General features: G+C 55.0%; 2 protein-coding genes across 4 annotated transcripts in view; one reads left to right on the top strand and one right to left on the bottom strand.

Annotated features, from left to right (window-relative positions):
• Window positions 1-14514, top strand: part of FANCA (FA complementation group A) — a 36799-nt gene extending 22285 nt beyond the window's left edge. Inside the window, exons 25-43 of one of the 3 annotated variants that reach the window (XR_012661947.1) lie at window positions 644-743; window positions 1550-1749; window positions 2177-2273; window positions 2511-2687; window positions 3748-3821; window positions 4259-4387; window positions 4883-4949; window positions 5200-5366; window positions 5944-6049; window positions 7093-7152; window positions 7508-7612; window positions 8736-8848; window positions 9626-9767; window positions 11040-11102; window positions 12209-12314; window positions 12697-12772; window positions 13223-13300; window positions 13686-13778; window positions 14250-14514. Coding sequence is in view for 2 of the 3 variants with exons in the window: in XM_075101096.1 (XP_074957197.1) it covers window positions 644-743; window positions 1550-1749; window positions 2177-2273; window positions 2511-2687; window positions 3748-3821; window positions 4259-4387; window positions 4883-4949; window positions 5200-5366; window positions 5944-6049; window positions 7093-7152; window positions 7508-7612; window positions 8736-8848; window positions 9626-9767; window positions 11040-11102; window positions 12209-12314; window positions 12697-12772; window positions 13144-13300; window positions 13686-13778; window positions 14250-14351 (2134 nt within the window). In the remaining variant the exon portion in view is untranslated. The other 2 variants (XM_075101096.1, XM_075101097.1) reach the window with 2 other exon arrangements.
• ZNF276 (zinc finger protein 276) lies at window positions 14440-23344 on the bottom strand. The gene is made up of 11 exons (XM_075101107.1): window positions 23092-23344; window positions 21265-21574; window positions 21108-21160; window positions 20097-20594; window positions 19036-19114; window positions 17759-17839; window positions 17297-17407; window positions 17144-17219; window positions 16016-16133; window positions 15675-15774; window positions 14440-15215 (listed from the first exon to the last, which is right to left on the bottom strand). The coding sequence occupies exons 1-11, from the start codon at window positions 23303-23305 to the stop codon at window positions 14930-14932; spliced, it is 1926 nt and encodes a 641-aa protein (XP_074957208.1). The 5' UTR covers window positions 23306-23344; the 3' UTR covers window positions 14440-14929.
• Window positions 23345-23383: the final 39 nt, after the last annotated feature.

Raw genomic sequence — 23383 nt, forward strand, 5'->3', positions numbered from 1 at the left:
TTCTCTGGAGTGCAGCGTGCTTTGGCATCCAGTGCATCCTTCCCTCTCTCTTATGCTGTTTTGCCCTGGAGCAGATGAATCTGTGTTGAAAACCTGTGCTGAAAAGTAGCCGTGATAAACAAGAGCATCCCAGGAAATTGTTTCTAAACCGAAGTCCCCATCCAGTCTCCTGAGGATTGTTTTGCTTCTGTCAGCTGGGTGGGAAAGTCCCTCCCTTCCTCCCTTCCTCTGTTTTGCAACAGGACCATGTCATATAAATTCCTTTTTGCTCTTGCTTTGGTTTTTTTTGATCCTGTTTATTGCTCTGCCTCTGTTTACCTTGTGCTCTCTGTCTGGAAAAAGCTGACTGTGCCCCAGGCAGCTTCCTCCTCTCCTTGTCGTCGTCTCAGAAACAGCTCTTTGACTATATATAATCAAGTGTTTGAGGCAGGGCGCTGGCAGGGTTCGTGTTTTCATAGGGGTCCTCTTCAGGTACTCCAAAAGGGATGCTTCCTTTGAGCCTGTGAATGGAATAATGATTGTCCTGTTTTTATAGACAAGTGTAGCTCAGGTTCAGCGTGTTTAAGCATTTTTAAATACCTCTTCCTGAACTTGGGGATAACAAGAAGCAGTAAAACGAGCATGTGGGTTTTACCTTCTGCAGGCAGGGACCGTGTCTCTCCTTGTTTGTGAAGATGATGTGTGGACACAGGAATCTCTTACCTGCGCTTCTGGGCAGGCTCTGCCAGCTGATTTATCACCAGGTTAGTTTTCCAACCAAGAATCATATGGTTATAGTGTGCTAAAGGCCTCCATTTCCTGAGCTGTGGGGCACGTAGCTGGCTGGACTGCCCTGCGGAGGGGCTTCACTAGCTTTAAGCTTCCAGAAAAAAAATAAGTCCCACTTTGATCAAGTGGTATGGGCTTGCTCTCAGGAACGTGAGCTGAATGTTCTCTCACAGAAATACTGCTGTCGAGGGTTAACACATTCGGAGATACATTTTAACAGAAGCTACAAGCAGCAAGTTTATCAGCAGAGCCAAGAGAAAAATAGTAGAATGCTTCAATCCTAAGCTTCCACGCTGTATAGTTGAGTTGTACGCTGCTTTTAAAAATAAAAGTAAGACCTCCAAATCTGGGGTGAAGCAGTGTATGGTTTTCTTTCAAAGAGCTGGTGGGTTTATTTCCCTTACCCCATGATATTGCGAGGGTGAAATTAAAAGGCCGACAGTCTAGGCTAGCTGTCACAGAGGCTAAAAAGCCTTGAGAGTCTCCAGTTCTGCAGGGCCGAATTTACAGCGGGTTGCTTCAAGTTACCGTGTTACAGAAACACGCAAATTCTGCTGCAGATTAACCAAAGGCAGCTGCACGATTCCAAGGAAGGAAGAACGTGTTTCATGTAACTGCTGCCTCTCGTCTGCTAAATTGATATTGCTGCACTAATTAGTCAACAGGCAGAAGCAATGCTCTGCTACTTGATTAATTCTGAGGGTTTTTTTCTGAGAAAGGTTGTTCTGTTACAAATGAAACGTCTCCCTCTCTTCAGTTCCTTACTATGTTTGGCTTGCAGGGTCCTTCCCTGAATGACGCTCACATTTTAGGACTAGCAGCTTTTGTGATCCACTTAAGTGAATCCAGAGCTCTGATTCCTGAAGTGGAAGCCAATTTTGGGATTCCTCAGCCTGCTCCTGAAAAGGTCCTTCCCATTTCCGAGTACTGGAACTGCTTGCTAGTGTGCAGGACGGAAGAGTCGTCGGCCTTCTGCATGAGGTGAGATCATGCATCCAGCACATCCTTGCTCCTCCAAGTGACGGGTTTAGGTTTGCTGCAGGAGGGGTGCTGGTTCCTGCTCCTGCCGAGGGTTTCCAGAGCGTGTGTAGGTGTTTCTGCTGCACAGAGGAACAGGCTCATGGTGGGCCCGCCTGAAATAGCGTCCTGACGATTGTACTGCCCGCTGGAGAGAGGACTGACTGGATGCTGTTAAAGGCTTTAGTTTCGCCTCTGGTTCTGAAATCTGTGCCGCAAACGTACTTGGGAGCAAGTGAACAGCAGTGGTCCCCAAAGCAAATAGGTTTGGGGCATGTTGGTTGACAGCATTTTTAACACTCAGCTTTTGTTTTGGCTTTGGACTTCTGTGAGTGGGAAAAGATACGATTGAACCAACCAGATAACGGAGTTTGTTCTTTTTCTCTCTCAGGTTTTGCACTGCAGCAGCATCTTATCTTATGTGCAAGTTTTCATCCTATTCTCGTGAAGATCTGTGTGCCTTGCTTCCCCCTAGCCTTGTTAAAAAGGTAAAAGGCAAAAAGCTTTGCTATTACTTATCAGAAAGCTCAATCTCGGTTCTGTTTCCCGCTGCAGCCCCTGGGTGGCTGTAACTCGTACAAAGAAAACTATGTGCGAGTGCATCGTTGTACCCCCCCCATGTTACCGTCTTGCGTATTGGCTTGCTTGGCAGCTTCATGCAACCAGAGGGCCTTTTTTTTTTTTTTGTGATGGAAACACGCACGGGGTTTATGCCTTTGTTTTAGCTGCAGTACATCGTGCCACGGCTGTGCTTGGAAGCTCGGGGAATCCTGTGCGAGGAGGCTAAAACTGACCTAACCTGGAGTTCCCTGTCATGCCTCTCTCCAAACTACAGAAGAGCCAGCCTCAGTTTATGGAAGCAAGCACGCTTTCAGGAGCTCTTGAAGGAAAAAGCATTCCAGGTATAAATCTTTTCCGTGACTGAAGTTCACACTGTAATTCTCACTTTTCAGATCCGGTTTTTGCAATTTCCTTATTGGCGATAAAACGCTTCCTGTAAGAACTTACTGCCTGAAAAGCTGGCCTGACAGCTGAAGGTGTCGTGTGCGCTAGGTTATGCACTCAACGTTGTTTGTGGATTTCGATGGTGATAAGGCAGAAAGAGAAAACCGGGGTGAAGCTTTTGTGTGCTGCTTAAAAAGGAGAAAGCTTGGCAGGGCGTACCGTAGCAGTAAGAAAATGGTCAGAACCGTAGAGAAAAGGGCAGTTGATAACCTCAGCTTCCTGCTGTGTCCTGGCTGTGCAGTCATGGCGCGTCAAACAACTGAAAATACTTGCTTCCTTTTTCTGGTGCTTTGTCTAAATGTCACTGTTCTCCTCAGCCGCTTGTGTGCCTCAGATTGTTTGGCTCTGCCTTGCTTTGAAGCCGGTTAGCATCTCAGCTATTCTCTTTATACCATCCTTGCAATGCGGATCTGATTTGACAGGGTTTCTTTTTTTAACCTAGCTCGTATAAAACCAGTTTGTCTTTGTGCAGAGGAGTTTGTCACGTTACTGGAATGACTCCCTGTGCTTGGCTGGCTTGATGTACAAAGCTGACGTAGCTCTGCATGATGACCTTTCTTTGATGCGTGTACCAGTCTGTCTGAGTATGGTGCTTTGCTCGTTTGAGCATTTATTTCTAATAACGTAGGTTCGTTCAGTATCTAGGCTTTAAGAAGATGAGCATGTTTGGAAATGTCAAAGGGGTGGGGGTGTGTGTGGGTGTGTGAGAGATGCTTTATAGGCTCGCTTTCAGTAAATTTTGGAATGCCAGTGGGGTTTTAGTTTAGATTTCTCACGATGGAAACAGTACAGGAACGTCCTTGGGTTGACGTCTCCTGTTTCATATCCATTAATCTGCACGGGATTGTGTCTGGGTGTGGGCGAAGGTGGGTTTTATGTTGGGAAGAAGGTGGCAGTTCTGCACAAGTTACGTGCCCTGCTGCTCTGCCCTCTTCCCTAAACCGTTGCTTTTCCCAGTTGTCCTTCAGGGAGTGGCTGCTGTTGGAGCTGGAAGTGTGCTCTGAGAAGGATGTTCTCTCTGCTGCGGAGAGGTGAGTGCAGAGGGGCCCTGTTGAAAAGGGAACGGTTCGAGAGTCTTTCCCACCCAAATTAGGAAAAAGCACTGAAGGTCAGGAAGTAAATAAACAAGCTGCTGCGGGACACAAGTGCCTGCCAACTGCTGCGGTTTGTCCAGAGTTCGAGCAGTGCTATGAATGAGGCGCGTGCTTTAACTTGAGGAAGCTCACCCAGATAACTCCTGGCCGGCACGTGCAGTCCTTCCAAATAACTTTTCAGAAAACCTCCCCGTTTCCGGAAGCGAGGGGCGGCTGACATCAGGACGTGTGGTGTCTGCTGGATGGCTCTTTGTGCTTAGAAGGGTGCTTCCATCTATCTTCCCGCTGCGTGGACTTCCTTTTACCTCAAGGGAAGGGCGCCATTAAAATGCGGTGATAGATTTCCTCCTCTCTTCCCCTTTTTGATACTGCAGACAGGATTTCCATTATTGGGCCATCTATCAGTGGTATCTTCCTGCACCTTCTGCTTCTGGTGGCTGCGACGGTGACCTGGAGAAGGCATGTGGCATTATTATCAATACCATTCTGGATTCCTCACAAAGGTATTCTGCATCGTGGCTTGCATTTCTGCAGAAGCAATGGTTCCGCTCATGACCTTGTGAGCTAGGAGCCGCGAGCTTGTGCCTTGCGTGGGGCTGTGTTTTCCTGAGTGGATGTGATTCCCTTCTCACCGCTCTGGCTGGCGGTGAAAGCTGGGAGGCGACTCTGCGTCACTCACCAGTCTCTGCGTAAGAATCTTGCTTTAGGTGACAGAGGTCTGGGGTTGCAGTCGCAGATAGTCCCTAGTCTGTCTGTCTTTAAGTTGAATTTGTATTCAGATTTGTTTGGCCAGACAAGCATTAATGCCCCTGAGGAAGTGGCTGAAGTTAGAAAATGAGGAGTGAGGGTGAGAGGAGAGTTGCTGTCTCGCCTACAGCTTATTTAAGGAACACTAATGTTAGAGCTTTATGTTCATCTGAAGCTGTTTCACTTTAATTGAATTGCGTTGTCTGCCTGGGCTAACAGGGTTAGTTACCTGGTGTGTCTCTTAATTTCAGGTTGGACCTGGGTAGCCATGACCAACGAAAGAAGTCAGTCAATCCTGATATACTCTGCAAGCTGCAGGTGATTTCAGACTTTGATGCATATGTTCAGTCCTTGAATTTGACCAGTTAAAGCATGTTCTAATGCCTTGGTGTACACAAGGCTGACGTTTGGTTCCCAGATGTCAGCACTGGCATGGAAATTGAGAGGGAGAGAGATTTTTCTTATTGATCTCTTTGTATTACTTCAGAGAAACATAGAGGGCTTGACTGGAAACTAGTGCGCAGCCCTGACAAACACTGGGGTGTGTTTTCCCCCTCTCCCTGTTTAGGAGATGGTACTAGAGCTGGGGTGTAGGCGAAAGTTGCCTTCTGGCTGCCTGGACGCCCAGAGACATTTCCTGTTTGAGATTCTCCAGGCAAGGTTGAAAGACAGAGAACACGGCTCTGCTTTGGGTGAGCAGTTATGGAGGCAGCAGGAGCTGCTGCTGCACAGAAGGTAAATGCAGGTCTGAAGGGCTGCGAACGAAACTGCCGTTCAAAGCAATTACGGCATGTACCTGCAGGGTCGGGTGGCCGCCCTGTGATTCTGCAGATGGTGAAAATGGCACTGTCTGGCGTGGTAACGATTGTGCAAGGGAGATTTATTCCCTGCCACCCGCACGACTTAGCTGCGTGTCAGTGTGCCATCTTGGGCCACCGCTTGCCCCTGCCAGGAGACCGGATTTCGGAGACCGCGCGTCTTCGTGGGCTCTGACAGCCAGCAGCACTCTTAAAGCCGCCGCTTGTGTTAACCATTGTTAAATTACCCTACTTGCTGCTGCGATCTAGGTGTGTGTTTCCATTTGTGAGCCACTGACAGCGCCTTCGACAGTGGTGTGTACGTCTTGTGGAAGTGCAGGCTCTTTTGTGGGTGGCTGGAAAAATTCCTCGTGCAGCTTCTGCCAACGCGCTGGAGACCTCTCACGTTTCACGTACTCTCAGGCTCCCCTGAATAGCAAAGGCGCGTGCCCTGAGAGCGTGGGGTCTGATTCTCAATGGAAACCTCAATTCTGTTTCATTCTCCCCTGCCTAAGGATTCTGGTAGGGCTCCCTCCGTCCGCTCTCATCCTTACTTGTCGAAAAGGGAAGAAAACAACGTTGGACTGTGAAGACTTTTTTCGTTTTGTAAACTCGGAGCTGGTACGTGTCGTTAGCCAAACGGTAATTCCTTGCTGGTAAATGCTCTAGATAGAGACCTTGAACTCGGGTTTAGGACCTGACTTAAAATGCAGCCAAACGTCAGACAAACCTAGCTTATGTCAGAATGTAGGGAGGTTCAACTCATTACGCTCGAGACTTTCCCGCCCCTGGCTCTGCAGAGCTCCCCTCGGCACTGTCTGCTCTAGCATGACTTTTGGGTTCATTCATTTGGAATTGTGGTGGCGTTTTATACTATTGAGAGGGAATCCTTGGGAAATAGCGTAGGCAGGTCTGGGGTGGAGCCAGCCAGCGCAGCAGTGCTTGGAGCTGGCTGTGCACAGTCCAGGGGTAAAATCACCCATGGGTTGATCACAGAGAGGCCCGGTAGCGGCTTGGCCAGCTCTCGAGCAGTACGGGCGGCCTTCCCGCTCGCGCTGTTCGTGACAACGCGCGCCTCTGGTGCACGCGCGCGTGCAGCAGCCTTGGGGATGCACCTTCTTGCGTGGGTGTGTTGTCCCTCTTTGTTTGTTGACAGTGGGTTAGAGAGATGCCCGCAGTGTTCCCGTGGAGGCCTCAGGAGTAAGGGACTGAGCATGAGCTCTTCTCCTATTTCTGTCGTCCCAAGGTGTTAAACTAATTTGCTGTGTGCAGAGTGAGATCCTGCTCATCCTCCTGTGTTACGTGCACTGGAGACAACGTCCAGAAGCATCCCTGCAGCTTCCTGGGGGCAGATCCTTGCAGGTCCCTCAGAGCACTGTTCTGTGCTCTGAGGATAGCTATCGCTGCTTTTTATCCATCCTGACTGACGGCTTTCTCGGGCCCTCCAGCACTTTCTGGTGCTGGGACCATAAAGCACTACCCAGTTGGTGGTGTGGCTTCGTGTAGAAATGAAGGTTCTGTGTTCTGAGCTGATGCTCTGGGTCTCGCAGGGTGATTTGGTGTACGTGGGTCCAGTTGTGCTGGACACCCAAAATGTTTAAAGAAAATCATAATTCAAAAGGGAAGGAGTTAACTTTTTGTTTTTCCTCCTTGTCTTCCCACAGAAGAACGTCAGTTCCAGAGGGTACGCGCTCTCCTACGACATCACCGCTCACTTCTTCAGGGTAACTGCTCGCCGGAGCAGACGCTTCGTTACCCAGACACCTGACCATACGCTAACCTTAGCGACGAGATGTGCTATTTGTACCCTTGTTTTGAGAATTGTTGGTGTAAATTCCAAAAAGGAGAGGGGTAATCCAGGAAAGTGGAGGGAAGTAGCAGGAGGACGTAGTGGCAGAGGTTAATTTTAATACAATATGGTAAAGCTGGTGGGGGAAGGAGAAGCTGTTGGGCAGCGTTTCTTTTGCTGGGCCATGCTGACCCCTACAGTTATCTTCGAGTTAACACATGGCTCGGTGAGGTACTTCAAAGCAGCAAAGATGTGTGTGTGCAGTCATCTTGTAATTTACCCTCTTCCAGGGCCTGCTTAACGCCAGCTTGGACTGTGAGGAGTCGGCAGAAGAGGTCAACAATGTTCTAAGAGCGTGTCAAACCAGATGTCCCACTCTGCTTTTCTCTGCAGCGGTAACTGTTCATATGTCATCTTAAAGAGCGCTAGATGAAAATTCAGAGGTTCAGAGGGTTTGTTTTAAACTTCCTTTAATGTAAACTGAGAAGTGTGGGGGTAGTAATTCTTAATACCTCTGGAAAATTGCAGAGTGTTTCAGTACCCTTGGTATCGCTGATCCCAGCCTCGGGCTTGCTGCCTTGTTTCTGGAGTGTCGCGACAGATGTGGAACAGAGTGAGGAGCTGGGAGACTTGTTCTGGTTTCAGATGCACTCTAGAGGGGCTGGTTGTTACATGCCAAGCAACCAGAAAGTCCATAAAGCACAGGGTTTTTTCTCTCTGCTACGTGTAACTCTTTGTGCAGTTTCACGTGGGGATACGTGGTTTTGTTGCACGTGGTAAGGATGTACATCACCTTTGCGGAACAGCTCCTTTATTATGACTGGACCTGTTAGAGGAGTTTCAGGGCACCGTGGTACGAATGTGGTCACAGATGACCCTCTTTGCGTTTCCAGGATGTCAAACTTAGAATTATAAAATCATTTAGGTGGGAAAAGACCTTTAAGATCAACCAGTCCAACTGTTAACCCAGCCCTGCCAAGCCCACCACTAAACCCTGTCCCCAGCACCACATCTACACGTCTTTTAAATACCCCGAGGGATGGTGACTCCACTACTGCCCTGCGCAGCCTGTGCCAGGGCCTGACAGCCCTTTCAGTGAAATTTTCCCTAATATCCAACCTAAACCTCCCCTGATGCAGCTTGAGGCTGTTTCCTCTCGCCCTGTCACTGGTGACTTGGGAGAAGAGACCGACCCCCCCCTCACTCCAGCCCCTCTCAGGCAGCTGCAGAGAGCGAGAAGGGCTCCCCTCAGCCCCCTCTTCTCCAGGCTAAACCCCCCCAGCCCCCTCAGCCGCCCCCCAGCACACTTGTGCTCCAGACCCTGCCCCAGCCTCCTTGTTCTTCTATAGAATCAACTTCTCGTGTTTATTGTGTCTGTATGTACAGCCTGGGTTCTTCCATTAAGGCGGGGGGAGCCCCTTTCCCCACGTACCTGGCTGAGGTAGCATGCACACCTGGCTGCAAACAGCTGCTAAGGGCATCACCACTAATGCTGCTGATTTCCATCCTTCTCCCTAGCTTTGGTGGCCGAGGCTGGAGCCAGTACTTTGCTCTCAGTGGAAGAGGCTCTTTGGGGCTCCACTTGCAGAAGAGCTGGAAAGGCTGAGGGAATGGCAGTCCTCAGCTACCAGGTATGCGTGAGGAACCCAGCGTGGATCTGCAGGCAGGAGAACCTGCTCTCTGAGGGATCGGTGCCCAGGGTGCCGGCTCTCTGAGGCAGTACGAAATGTTAATGTGGACTGAGGCTTGTAGGACAGCTATATACAGATTCCTTTGTAGAGTTTAAACTCAAAATGGGTCACTATAATTATTTAGTCTGGCCTTCTGTGTAATATGGGTCAGAGTGTTTCACCATAAGGAAAAAGAATCTTTTTAGAGGAGACTGGAAGGCAGAGTCCTTGTTAGACAAACACTAGAAATAGCCTTTAACACAGTGTTGAGTCACTCACTTATGCTGCCGCACCCTTTGCTCCCTGAGTTTGGAGAATCTCTGATCTCCTGAAGCTGCTGACAGCTGCTCTGCTCTATGCTTCCTCCTTTACCTGCTGTTACGCTCCGTTCAGCGTCCTGCAACTTTTCCCCAAAAGCTGGGAATTTAGTCCAAGAATCGCCTTATACATTATTGAAGGCAATAATCACATCAGCCACAGTAGTGTAATCGGTTCACTACCTGTCCACTCTCTGGTAAAAGATTTGGGAATGCTGCTGTCTGTTTCTAGACCTTTCTTTTTTAAGCTGTCTCCAAGTAGCATCCGACTGCGGGGGGGGAGGAAGAGGGGAGAACTTTTGTCCTCCCAGTCACAAAGCCCCTGATTTCCCCCTCATTCACAGCTGTGACTTTTTTTTTCCTTTTATTTCCCGCCCCCCCCCCCCCCCCAACCCCATGACATACTGGTTTTGTTTCCTAGCTTCCTCTCTTCAGGAGTGGTCTTCCCTGTCTCTGACCCTCCTTGGATTTCGGCTGCCTTCCTCCATTGCACTGTCCAACAGCAGCCACCACGCAGACGAGAGAGGAACACCCTGGAGAGGCTGGGGACTGACGCAGAGCAGGCAAGATGATGGTTTTAGATGTCTGCTGTTCCCTACACTTGAAAACTAGAAGTAGAACGTCATTAACTGAGCAGTGGTTGTCCTGAGGTGCAGCTGCATCGCTGGTAAACCCTGCTGTGAAATCTTGCTGGTGGCTAACTGGTAGTCGCTGTACGTTACCGGTTGCTAAATATTTATCCTAGAGGCAAAGTTGTCCCAAACTTAAACTTTTAACTCGGATACTGGTTCCTCTGTGAAGTCAGGGAGGTCTGTTAAGCAGCTGCTTTAAAAACTGAAGCTAGAGAGAGCGCTGCAGAGATCGAGCTCAATCCACAGCGTGCCAGCATCACCTCTCCCTCTGAGAAAGGAGCAGTCCTTGTGGGTTTTAGCTCAGGCAACTTGGTTGGGAGGTTGAGAAGATGCAGAAAGTTTGTGAGACAGGAGTGCAGACATTTTAAGGGCTCTGGGAAGACGTGCTGGGATTCCCAGAAACAGACCTCCTGAGGGTTTTCCCAAGTCTGTTGCAGGAAATGCCTCCTCCGTTTTGCCGTGCTCGGTGCCCTCCGTCGTGCGTGGGGGTTCTCTGAAGCGCTCTGCTGAGGAGGAAGCTGGGCTGCTGCCTGGCACTTCTGTTCGTTGACCTTCCTGGGGTTAGCTGGGACCAGAGCTCCGTACGGGGAGCGTCCCTGTGCTGAGACACCCACAGGTAAATAGTGCTGGAGCAGAACCTGTGCCTTACTGTTTGCTCTTAAGTTCTATTGCTCCGGGCAGCGGTTACAGTAGCAGCTCCTCTTGCTCCAGAATTGACTCCGTCACTGTTTATACTGGCCTAGAGCCAAGAGCTGCTAGTGAGAAACTGGTGTCACTGAGTTGGTAGGCGCGTTTAGTGCATGTGGAATAACAGCGGCTTTCACCTCAGAAATCTGCCTGGAGATGGGAGGAGGCATGTGCCTGTGGACCAGCGTTAGCTCTCCTCCAGGTTTACATCCGTGGTGGTTCTCCCTGTATTCGGGAGGAGTTGTCACCTGTCGTCTGACTTGCTGAGTGCAGCAAGCTTTGCTTTGAGAACAGTGAATTCAGCGTGGAATTTACCCTCAGAAGCAACGAGCGACGTCAAGCTGCAGTCTGTCATCTTCAATCACGCTGCCTGCACCTGGAGGGGAACAGCAGCGCTTGTAGTTCATCCGGGTCCATCCTGGGAACGTACTCGGTGAAATGCGCTTTCCAGTCAGGAAATAACAAGTCCTGAGTCACCACCGCCGATACAACTAACAGGCACTCTTTCCCTTGCAGCTTCTTGTTTCTCTGCTGTTCTTCTCACTGATGGATCTCATCTCGGCAAAAAGAGCACCAAAGGTAAATTCAGCCCTGAGGGAATTCTTGTGACACTGACACTGCCTGATCCGCTTGGTTTGCTGCCTGGAAGTGCTTTGTACGGGTTCTGTGAAGGCTGGTAGCTTGTTCTGCCAGAAGGAGGGGACCAGCAACGTCCCAGAGAGCCTGCTGAAAGCCCTTCTGTTCCTGTCAGATTAAACCTGTGTTTTCCTCTAATGGATGGTATCTCCCCTCTCACTACGGTAGCTTTTATTTCTCTTCATGAACGACTTACCATTTTCAGTTCCCCGTTCAGACTTTACACCTCCCAGGTACCACAGGAACCTCATCTCTCTCTCTCTCAGCTTCTGTGAAGCACTTCACATTTGTTAGATGACCTTTTTTCTCAGTACATGGTATTTCACAGGACAAGGGGTCCCCAGCAAGGAGGAACGCTGGCTTCCAAGTGATTTAACGCTATTAAATGCAGGAGCAAAGATGACAGGTTTCTTCCAGCAGCTGTCTGCCCTAAGCATCCTCCCACCTAGGAATGCTTGTTCCTGTCCCTTTGCTGTCTTCGCAGCTTTGAAGTGCAGCCGTTTGTGCAGTCACCTAACGGCGCGGGTCAGGGAGCAGATTCAAGTTAAAAATAATCATTTGGTCTCATAGCCTGCCTCTGGGAGAGTCTGGAGGAAGAGTCATTGAGGAAAGAAACATCTTAAGCAAACAGATCTGGGAGGTTATTCCAAGTAAAATGAGTAATGCAAAAAAAACCCCAATCCCAAGATGTGCTGTCACTAGAGGGGAAAATCCTGCTCTGGGGAGCAGGGTGGGTCGGGGCGGGGGGTGCAGCGGCTCTGTGCTGAGCACTGCTGGGAAGCGCGCCGCCGATCGGTTGCTCATCGGTATGGCTTCCCCCCCTCACAGATCGTTCTCAGCTGAGCCCTGTTGTGGCCTGGTTTGGTGATGAAAGTGCCTGATTGCCCGGGGTGAATCCAGGCTGCCAGGCGAGGGGAAAGACAGGCTAAATCCCTAAAAGTGTCCTTTAAGAGAGCGCTTCACGTACACAACCTCTTACGAGGGGTTCCTTTCTGCTTTGACGCAACTAAGGCCTGAGACAAACCAGACCTGTCCTTTCTCACCCCCAGGAAGGAGTGGATTTTCAGACATCGCTGGAACGGTCCCTGGAGATCTTGCAGTGCCTGGAGGAGAGGGGCACGTCCTGGCCGCTTCTCTTCCATTCGGCAGAGGACGGTGAGCGAGTCCTGTCTCCGAAGGGTGGCAAGGCGGGGCGCGGTGCTGGGCAGGCATGCCCCAGCCCTTTGATTAGTGAGTGTACCTGTAAGAAGGGGAAGCAGCATGAAAAACCCTTGCTTGAGTAAAAGCTTGAGCACATCCTGCTCCTACCCTGCAGTATGGTGACCCAGCTGATCAGGAACGACTGAAACTCAGTATTGTTCCCGCTGGTAGAGAAAGCCTCAGAGGGGACAGCTTGCTTCTCCCGGGGGTCCCCACACCTACATACTAGTGTTTATTGTGGGCTGAAGGAAACTGCAGCCCCCACGCAGCTGTAGAAGCGTGCAAGGTGGCGTGAGGACCACTAAAGACGCTTAGTGCTTCCTTCTGGCTATTGCAGACCCTAGAAACTACCGTGTTCTGCGCAGCGCAGCCTCGGACCGTCACACCCAGCTCCTGCCTGTTGCGTTCTACAGGTAACGTCCTGCTGGGCTCGGAAGGGAGGATTTGCGAGGGACGATGTGGCCGATGGCTGGCACGTGCCGCAGCTGGTGCGGAGCTACACGTACTGCTGGCCTGGAGGCAAGCTGAGCCCTTGCCTTGGAGAGAATGCTTGATCACAGCAGGGTTGCTCTTTAAGGAGCCCCGTATCCTTTGCTGGAGGTTTCCCTTCAGCTTTGTGCTCCAAACAGGAGCCTCCCTGGGTGCCTTCCTGCTCCTGGCCGTGGGGCGGCCCTGCACGCAATGGGGCTTGTAAAAAGGAGCGCTGGCTGCGTTTGCCTTGCGCCTGTGTTTGAGTCTACCGCGGAACCGGTGCTAACCAGCCACGGTGCGTGACCCCCTCCAGCCTCACGCCTTGCTTTCGCCGAGAGCTGCTCACTCGAGAGCAGACCTTCCTCTACGTGGCACTCGATTTGTACCTCCAGCTGCTCCGGCTCTTTGTGGATGGGAAAGACCTGCCGCAGCCTGATCAAGCGGGGCAAAGCCCAGACCAGGCCGAGCACGTGAGTGAAGCTCAGTCTCTCTTTTTTTCCCCTCTTGTGACTGAATCCTCATCCCTTCCCCTGCCACCTGCAGCGATCCCTCTTGTTCCTGCCTTCCCCTACAAAGTGGAGGCTGCTGGTGCGGCCGCCTCTGCAGGCACTCAGCTTGCTCGTGCCTTGGGGCCGAGGGAAGCTGCAGGTGCTGCTGTCCTGCTGCTGCCTGAATCCTCAGCTGCCTCGCTGCTGTCTTGGACAGGAGCTCAGGGCGACTGCAGCCACTGATCGAGTGACCTGCTTAACCTGTGAACAGCCCCTCGGTGTGGTGGCTCCTGTCTCATTTTTGGAGGCAGGGACTGAGCTCACAATGACATTGCCCTTGGCCGTGTCTCCCCTCCGTGTTCTCCAGGGGGACCCCTTGGAGCTGATCTCCACGGCCCGGCGGTTCCTGCTCGATGCAATCCCACGATGCCCTGCCCAGAGCTTTGGAAACATAAAACCGGTGCGTTTAGTGGGGTTTTTTAATCTCTTCTCCCAGTGGGTGTGTGCTCGGCACACTGCTGCTGCTCAGTGCCAGCACGTGTAGCCTTTCTTACCGCACCAATCCTGAACTGGTGCTGCCTGCTTCACCCCCCAAAACGCACTCCCCAACTCATGGGAAGACATCTGCTGCTCAGTCACTGCTATGGCCACATCCTCCCTCTCGCAGCAGCAGGAGCCGCTGCCCTTATGCAGCTTTGCTCCCGCCACTTGCTTAATGCCTGGTCTTGGGAAATATCAAGCACAGCCAAGCGGCAGGTGCTGAACTTTCCCACAAGCACGGCCTTGGCCAGGAGCTGGTGTTATTTCTGCATCAGCTTCCCTCTCCTGTACCTCTACTTTGATGGGAAGTGGCAAAACAATCGCGGGGTGCTGTGCCTCGCTTCGAGGCAGCACGAGCAGGTCTAACACCAGCTGCTTGCCCTCTCCCCAGCTACTGGATGCGTGCGAAGAGCTTGACCCAGAGCTGGGAGCCACCCTCCTGCACTTCTCGAGGCCTGCTGTGGAGCTGGATGCAGAGCTGGCCCTGTTCTGAGCAGCGGGGAGGCTGAGCAGCACGCCCTGGCTACGGCTGAAGGGACAGACACCGTGCTACCTTTCTCAGCAGTGCTCTTTCTTTCAAATTACTTTGTAAATAATTTATTACAAGCATAACCATGAAGCTCTTGTTACAATAAAAAGTAGGTTACAAATTTCAATTTAGACTTGCTTTGGGAATCATATTTTTATCCTTTTCCAACCAAAATGTCTGCTTAAAGTTGCTTCGCTGCCCTATGTACCCTTCCAGCTGCCCAAGGGCACTTCCATACAGGCAGCAGCTTGCGCAGGCAGGGATCGGTGGTGGCCAACTCTCTACAACTGTGTGCGTGGGGAGAAGGGGGACCACGAAGGGGTGCTGCCGAACATCCATTCCCCTGGGATTAGACAGACTCTTAGTACAACACTGCTGAATCAGACGTGAGCATGGAGAATCACAGCATGATAACAAGCTTTTTCTGAGCAAGCTGAAGCTAATTCCACTGAGTTCTTTGGGAGACTAAAACGTAGATTAAAAATCTCCACTCTGCCGTGTGCTTCCTACAGGGCGGGCCTGGGAAAGCAGCCCTGTCCCTCTCAGGTGGGCTCCTGCTGTGCAGTCACTTCTGGCTTTACCGCCTGGCTTTCTGAAGTCCCTGAAGTATTTAGGAGGAGAACGGGCTCTGGCTCCAGTGGCTTGGCTTTGTCCTGAGTCTGGGTCAGAGGGTGCACCATGGACATGTGGACATTAAGGTTGTGGGCCTTCTCGAAGCGCTTCCCGCACTGGTCGCAGGCAAACTCCAGCTCTGTCTCAGCTTTGTGTTTGGTCATGTGGTACTTGAGCGACGCTCGCTGCCTGCACTGGAAACCACAGATTTCGCACCTGCAAGGCAAAGCGGGGGCTTAGCACCGAGCCTGAAGCCACGGCCACAGCCTTCGCTCTTTGTCAGGTGGAATAAGTCCCCGAGAAGACACCCGCAGCCTCAGGGCCGCTTGCTCACAGCATCTCCTACAACTCCCCAGCTCATGCAACGCGATTCTCCTCAGGCCTGCAGCTCGTCGCTGAGCATTCACCTGCTGAACGCTGAAGGGCAAGAGGAACAGGAGGAGGTGTAAGACTTGCCTAGCGAGGGGAAGCTCTGGAGCTGGACCACGCGTTTTGGATGAACAACGATGCAGTGATTAAAGTGATGGATTGGGCCAGGACAGGGACAGCTACAGGCAGGGTTTGTGCCACAGCATTAAGCTGCACTATGGCTAGTGGCTGCGAGAGCTAAGCAGAGCTTCACTAACCCTTCCACCCCTTGTCTTAGCTACCGACAGCAGGTTGGTGTGCACTTACTGGAGGGGCTTTGCTCCCGAGTGCCGCATCTGGTGGACTGAGAGGTGTTTGCGTTGCTTAAAGGTCTGCCCGCATTCATCACAGATATAATTACGTACCTCTGCAATGGAAAAAGGGAAGAGAGTCATCGATTCTGCTGATTTCTTAGTATGGGAAATGCATACACGCTTACTGGTGGACCATGAGGTCCTCCCCCTGCCTCACGTCCCCCACCTGCTGGCCTCGTACAGCTTTACAGGTGGGGCAGACTGTTCTACAGCCCGCATGGAGTCTTGCACAATGAATTGCTGGGTGTTTGTAACACCCGCCACCTGGTGTGAGCGGATCCTGCTGGGACTCACCCGTGTGAATGAGCTTCACGTGACGCTGTAGGTACCGGTCAATCATGAACACCTTGTTGCAGCCAGGATGAGGACACGGCCTCTCCCGAACCTCTTCGTGATGCTCCTTGATGTGTTTCTGTAAAAGAAGGACGGAGCTTCTGACCGCTGGGCTGCATTGCACCCACTGAAAAACCCGGATCCCCCAATAAACGAGAGCCCCATCAGCGCTGCTTCGCTGTGAAAAACCAGAGACTTGCACCCAAATCTAGGCCTGGCAGCAGGGGCTTTAACAGGGCGCAGCGGAGTTTGCTCCAAGGGCTGCTGCCGAGCCAGCGGCAGACTTCCAGAACAGGGGGAGCACAGAAATAGGTCTCCAACTGCTTCATTAGTTGCTTGCTGCCTCCTGTGGAGCTAGGCAGTGACTTAAAGCTGTCGCAGATCCTCTCCTTGTGTGGGAACTGCTCTGGAACTCTCAAAGCTACAGGTCTGAGACAGGAGCAAACCCTGAATCATAGCATCACTAAGGTTGGAAAAGACCTTTAGAATCTTCAAGTCCAACCACCAACCCAACACCCCCAGGTCTCCTAAACCATGCCCTGAAGTGCCACATCTACACCTTGTTTGAACCCCCCCCGAGGGACGGTGACTCCCCCACCTCTCTGGGCAGCCTGTGCCAGGGCCTGACGCCTCTGGCAGGGAAGACATTTTTCCTAATATCCAACCTAAACCTCCCCTGACGCAGCCTGAGGCCGTTCCCTCTTGTCCTGTCACTGGTGACTTGGGAGCAGAGACCGACCCCCCCCTCACTCCAGCCCCTCTCAGGCAGCTGCAGAGAGCGAGAAGGGCTCCCCTCAGCCCCCTCTTCTCCAGGCTAAACCCCCCCCAGCCCCCTCAGCCGCCCCCCAGCACACTTGTGCTCCAGACCCTGCCCCAGCCCCGCTGCCCTTCTCTGGACACGCTCCAGCCCCTCCAGGGCCTTCTTGTCCCGAGGGGCCCAAACCTGAGCTCAGCATTCGAGGTGGGGCCTCCCCAGAGCCGAGCACAGGGGCCCCATCCCTGCCCGGCTCCTGCTGGCCACACCAGTGCTGACACAAGCCCGGGGGGCTGGTGGCCTCCTTGGCCACCTGGGCACACTGCTAAACTCACCTTCATGCCATCTGCCCCTCTGTAGACGGCCGTGCATCCCTGGTAAGGACACTTGTAAATGGTAGGCAGCTCCTCCCTGCAAAGCAGAGGCCCGCCGTCAGCCAGCGTGCCGAGCGCGGGGCTGCCGTCCGGCCCCCACCTGCCCCTTCTTACCTTTCACATTTGATTTTTTTTTTCCAGCCTGGCTTAGGCCCCGGCTTCTTCCTTATTTTGGGTTCTTCCGCCTTCTTTCCTTCTTTGCTGTCACTTTTCTTGCTAGAAACCCTCCAAGAAAGAACAAGGAAGAAGGACAGCGGTTTAACACTCAGTTTTAGTCCTCCCACCTAAACCGTCCCCAGGTGTTACACCTGGGCCGATGGCTTAGCTTGACCTGCCAAAGCAGGGGTACACCTGCGCCGGGGTGATTAGTGCCGGGCCTGAGGGTGAGGGACGGGGAGCTCAGGGAACAGAGGTGCTGGGGCAGCGCCGTGACCTCCAGGCAGGGAGGTGGAGAGAGCTGAGGCCATAAAGTAAAGCGCCGGCCCAGCTGAGCCCGGCCTGGCACAAGCGGAGGTGGGTGGCAGCCCTCCCACGCAGCCGCAGAGCGCGCTGCTGACCGCCCCGCGAGCCCCTTACTTCTTTTCGGGGTAAGGCTCGAAGGAGTCATCTGAAGATTGCACGTTTCTCTTCTCGTTTTCGTCATCGCTCAAGAAGTCCCTGAGAGAGAGAAGATGCCCTTTACCCACACAGCACCGGGCTGGCACTTCAGCACCAGCGTCTGCAGCGGCAGCAATGTGTGTTCTTCGTTCCCAGCGCATCCATCTCCCCCAGGGCGTGGCAGCCGAGGCTCCACGTGTTCTCCTCCCCCGTAATCTCCCCAAGCAAATACAGCAAAATCAGGTCCTTTTAGGACTAGATCTCTGTAAGGATAATCGAACCACTGTCAGGAGAACAAAGAAAACGGCTGTTACTGAAAAGATTTATTCCTTGTTGAGGGACGCTGCCGCCGCGTTCTATACTGGGAAAAGTAATTTTGTAGAGCGAGCATGTAGCATAGTTCTCTGGCGCAGGTTAATTAAGCTGCAGGTCATTCTGTATTTCCTCATGCCTAGCAGCCACAGAGGTCTGGGCTTTTCTTTTTCCTCCTTTTAAGTCCTAAGCCCTAGAAGAAGCAATTAATTCTGAAGCCAAGAAATGGGCAACAAATGGTTTGTGGCTCTTCTAATGCGATGGCCGTAGCTGATGCACTGAAATAAGTCTGCGCTCAGCCACTGGGTACTTTAGACTCTGAATGACTAGAGCCAATTATCAGTTATTTATGAGTCTCACTTTAAATACCTATGTTTGAAGGATTTAGCCAAACCTTTGACCAGAAAGACTGCTAAGCTGCCAGCAACCCTCCCACTCCCGCTTCCCATTTAATCGCTCTCCCCGTGAGCAAATGGGGTGATTCCTCCGATGCCACCCCTTGCCTGCATTCCCGCACCACCCGCTCCTCTGGAGCCCCAGCCCGGAGCTGCCGTGAAGGAGGAATCGCTCCCAGGCGAGGCCGGAGCTGCCTGCCCCAGTGAGGGGCTGGAGCAGCGCCTCCGCCGCCCCCTGCGCCGTTCCTGCCCCGCGGCAGAGGGTCCCTGAACGGAGGAGAGCCATCAGAGAGCACACGCGTGTGCAAACACACGTGCCGCCGTGCAAATCCCCCCCCAGCCCTGCAGCAGAGGCAGCGAGGGGAGTTCAGCGTGTCAGCGGCGCGAGCTTCGTCACAGCCGCTGCAGAACCACCGCTCGGCGCCTCCGACGCCGGTTCCGAGGGGCCGCGAGGGCCGGGTCGCTCGTGGAGAAAGAGCTCTCCGAGGCGGGTCATTTCATACTCGCAAAGAAGACATTTAGGCTATTTTAAACCCACTCTTCTCTCACCCCTCAGAAAGGTCACTGAACTCGTCTTTTACCCGCTCATCCGACGTTGCAGACACAACCTGCTTCCCACTCAACTGTCCTAGGGAATGAAGGAGAACACGGTGCGTTACAAGGAAAAGCAGCAAAAAAACAAGCCGGCGGAGACAGCTGCTGAGGAGCAGCCGACCACTCCGGGTCTGCTCATGGTGGCTCGTACCGCGTGAAAATATGTGCTCCGTGAAAAGTTAATGATTATTTAAACGAACTCCGTGTCTCTCGTGCTCGGAGACCGCTCTCCCTGCGCCCCAGGGACAGGAGAGCCTTTACCCTGCAGTTCCCATGAGCATCTTTTGGTTTCCCCAGTGATGCCCGCTCCGTAACTGAAAGACTCGTCCCCGGGGGAGTCCCTGCTGCCATTCCTCTTTCCAGCAGCGGACACCTCCCACAGCCGTCAGAGCTAAACGCAGCCCAACTTCTGTAACTCAAGATCGGGGTTAAATCCTCTCTTCTGGAAGTGGCATTTGGGGGAGCTCAGCAGTAAACCCACATTAAGCCACCAGCGATCCAGCCCGGCAAACCTCCCTTTGCGGACGGAAGGGGCTCCGGCTGTTCGGCATCACCCACAGCCATGGCAGGGGAAACCCCTCCTTGCTGGCACATGGGCGGGGTTGGGACTGAGCAGAAACACCTGGCAAAGGTGGTGCTGGAGAACCAGCAACCATTCTGTGCCGTGTCACAGACACACGTCCCCCTGCAAGAGCAAGGAGCGGGGTCTGGCCAGCCAGGCGCAGCCTGCTACGGAACAGCCAAACCTCGGCCCCTTGATGGGAGTGGGATATAAAGCACGCAGCGAGGAGACTGGCTCCTTGTGCGCGGCGTGGTCGGCCGAACCCAGGTTCCCCCTTCCCTTGTCCCCAATCAGAGGCGGCTCTCTGGGTAACCTGTGCTCCCCGGCTGGGCTCTGCGTCCTGCCTGAGGATCAGCAGCCGCCCGTGGGGGGCCCAGCCCCACCATTGCTCCCGGGGCCAGCTCGCCACCTCTCTGCCCTTCCCTGGAGGTCGGTCGGAAGGCAAATCCCATACCTGCGGCACTGCCCAGTGGCGACACGGGCTGCGGCAGGGCTTTCTCCTGTAAGGAGGCCGTGCCGTCCAGTTGCGAGTGAGATGAATCCCTGTTCTGCGGTGGCTCTTCCTCCACGTTCAGCGGCACCGACGTGGTCCCTTTGTTTGCGGGCTGCTGGCAAGGAGTTGTCCTTGCTGGAGCGTGCTGGGGTTTGGGAGCAGGAACAGCCTCAGCATTGTCTGCCCCTGCCCCATTGTCAGTCAAGCGCTGCGCCGTGCTCTTGTTCCACTCCCGTTTGACAGACAAGGCGTTGTCGACCAGCACCGTGCTACAGTCCGAATCCGTATCCATGACGTAGTCGTGCCCGTCCCCGCAGCCCCAGACGGCGCGGATGATGCCGCAGTACTCGGAGGAGAGCACGCTCTGCAGGCTGGGCACCGACGGGCAGCTCCCGGCGTGCGCGTGCGTCCACGTCACCAGGCTGTGCAGGCACTGCGGGCTCGAGGTGATCAGGTCGACTGTCGGAGGGGAGAGGCAATGCACGCACACCGTCAGTCCCCTGGGCCAGCGACGGGTGTGGCTGGCCGCGGGGAGGGAGGGCGGGGACCTGCTCCCCCCAGGGAGGGCACCGGACCCCTCTGTGTCAGAAGGCAGGTGGGAGACACCCTAGAGGCATCGCTCACCCCTGAGGGCAGTCCCATTGGCTGCCAATATTGTTAATTTTACAGCCAAAAACATATTTCTGATTGTCCCTAGCGTCCCCAGCAGGCCCATTGCTGCCACCCAAATCCCCTCTGCCTGCTCTTCATACCCCCTAATGATGGCCTGCACCCATTGAGCTCGGCTCAGGGAGGCCGGTGCCAGTGAGTACCCTCCCAGGGGACTAGAGGTGGGACTGTGACCAGCCTGAGTGGGGCACGGCCGTGCCGTGGGGCGCAGGGACCACCATTCTTCCACACCCGTAAACCCCAGCCCTCCGTTGGTGGTACCACAGAAAGAAAAGGAAAGCAGCTGCGGGAGCAGGCACTCACCCAGACAGGAGGCACCTCCTTCTGCGCCCGGCTGGGCCTGGGCCACGCCGCTCCTGCAAAAGCCAGAACAGCACGGTGGAGCCTCGAGGGTTACGGAGGGACCACGCGCCGACACGCGGCCATTTCCTACTCCCATGAAGAGAGAAATACAACATACTTTCCTTTCGACTTTACGTGGCCCGTGGGAGACGCATTCACCCTCTGGATAAAGGTCCTGAGGACGCTGCGGCATTTGTAGAACTGGGCATGGCATTTCTTGCAGACGAACTGGGGGAGCGCGGGGTCCTGCCGCACCGCCACGCCGACCAGCCGCTGGAAGTCGGTGAAGAAGACCTGATCCACGCGGCGCTGCTTCTCTGAGTTCTCCCCCATCACAGGCACCTTCCCGAAAGCATTGCGCAGGCTCCTGGAGGAGAACTTCCCATGGCAGAGGCGACAATACCCGGTGCTCAAGGCTCTGCCAATTCCTGCCAGAGAAGAACCGAACGCAGGCGCTGGGTGCCTGCCGCCAGAGCGCGGCAGCTGGCTACGGCCTGAAGGCACCAGCGCGCTGGAAGATGTTCCCCTTCCCTTGATCCAAGCCAGGCGGCTGCCTCCGATGCCCTGCCGGCCAGGAAGAGACCTTCCCCATGACCCCCCGCAGATCAGGGCGCCGCACCACAACAAATGCTAAAAACCCCAGCCTTTCTGGCCCAGTTGCCACAGTGGAGGAACCTCCTCCCGGCCACGGCGTTCCTGGGACTTGTTCGCGCACTTTTGTGCCTTTGCCAACATGCCCTTGGCTTAAGTAGTAGCTCTCCCTCCCCAGCGTTTATCTCTAAAGTATTTATAGCCGGCGGTCGCGTCCCACAGCCTCTGTGAGCCTGAGCCATCCCGGCTCTCACAGCCTCCTCTGAGGCCAGCCATCCCTCAGCCACCCCAACGGTGCCCCGGTGAGGGGCAGGGAGCCGGGGACGTGGAGCTGCCACAGCTCCTGAGTGGGGAGCAAGGTCGGCCCAGAGCAGGACGCAAAGCATCCCTCCTGCTCCCGGTTCACTGCCCGCAGCCACTCTCCCGCCGCGGCTGCCTCCGTCCTGCGGCATCCCTGCGCTGTGGAGCACGGCTCCGTCCCTCCGCCGTGCCCTGACTGTGCTGGTCCCGGCACAGCCTCATCCCGGCGCTGACCCAACACAGCTGGGCTCTGGCCCTCCATCCCGCCTTCCCGGGGATGGGGAGGGAGCGGGGCCCTGCCCGCAGCCCCCGAGAGCCGCAAACAGCCTTTGGAGCGATCCGGGGCCCCGTTGCATGCCGAAGAGCCGCGGGGCCATGCCGCCGAGCCCCGGGCGAGCGTTTTGGCGGGCAGGACGGGGGTGCCCGTCCCAGGCACTGTCCCAGAGGTGTTGCAGGCGTCGCCACCGCCCGATGGCTTCCTCCGCTGTCGGCGGTTTGTCTTCACACACCCAACTTTGACTCGTTTGGTGACGACAACACGTATCTCCTGCCACCAGCCGCCACCGCCGGCGGAGCCTTTGGCTGTCGGCCGCCTCCAAACCGGGGCCGGACAACGGCGGGGCACCGCGGAGGGTCAGCTCCCCGCCGCTCTCCCGGGGGTTCCCCCCGCTATGGACCCCCACACCCCTCCTCACCTCGCTGCTGACCGGCACTGGGACCCCGGCCCGCCGGAGGTGAAGCCCCTCACCACAGATGAGGGAACACGGGCCCCAGCACGGGGCAGACCCGCCACCCGGTGCCCGCCGGTGGCACGGAGCCTCGGGAGCGGCGGGAAGAGTGGGGAACCCCCTTAGCGGTGTGGGGGGTGGCACCCGCCCGCCGGGACCCCCGCAACCCCCCTCGGCGGGCGGGGACACCCGGGGAGCTCCGAGCGGCCGGGCCGTGGGGTCTCCCCGGTGCCCCCTCCCCGCCTCGGTGCTTCCCGGGGCCGCTGCCTCGGCCTACCCGCCCGGCCCGGCCCCTCCGGGCCCGCCCCGCCCCGCCCGGGCCTCACCTGCCTCCGGGGCCCCGCCGAGGCCGGCGGGCCGCGTCCAGCCGGCGGCGTTGGCCGGGGCCCACCCCGCGGGGGGTTCGGGCTGCACCGCCGCCGTCGCCGCCTCGGTGCCGCCGCGGGCCGCCGTACCGGGCCGCCGCCGGGGCTCGGGGGACGCCGCCGCGCCAGGGCCGCCCGCGGCCGCCAGGAACCGGCCGCGCCGATCGCGCTTCATCGCCGCCGCCGCCGCCGCCGCGGGCCCGGCCCGGCCCGCCCCGCCCGCCGCGACGCAGCGCCCCCTGCCGGCCGGAGG

Source organism: Phalacrocorax aristotelis, chromosome 8 (genome assembly GCF_949628215.1).
Source record: "Phalacrocorax aristotelis chromosome 8, bGulAri2.1, whole genome shotgun sequence".
Lineage (NCBI taxonomy): Eukaryota > Metazoa > Chordata > Aves > Suliformes > Phalacrocoracidae > Phalacrocorax > Phalacrocorax aristotelis.

Excerpts from the sequence above, each read along its gene's own strand:
- ZNF276 (XM_075101107.1), bottom strand. The coding sequence starts at position 23,305 with ATGAAGCGCGATCGGCGCGGCCGGTTCCTGGCGGCCGCGGGCGGCCCT. Across the intron at positions 21,161-21,264 it reads CACGTAAAGTCGAAAGGAAA|GAGCGGCGTGGCCCAGGCCC; the intron begins GTATGTTGTATT and ends TGGCTTTTGCAG. Across the intron at positions 20,595-21,107 it reads AGGAGGTGCCTCCTGTCTGG|TCGACCTGATCACCTCGAGC; the intron begins GTGAGTGCCTGC and ends CCCCTCCGACAG.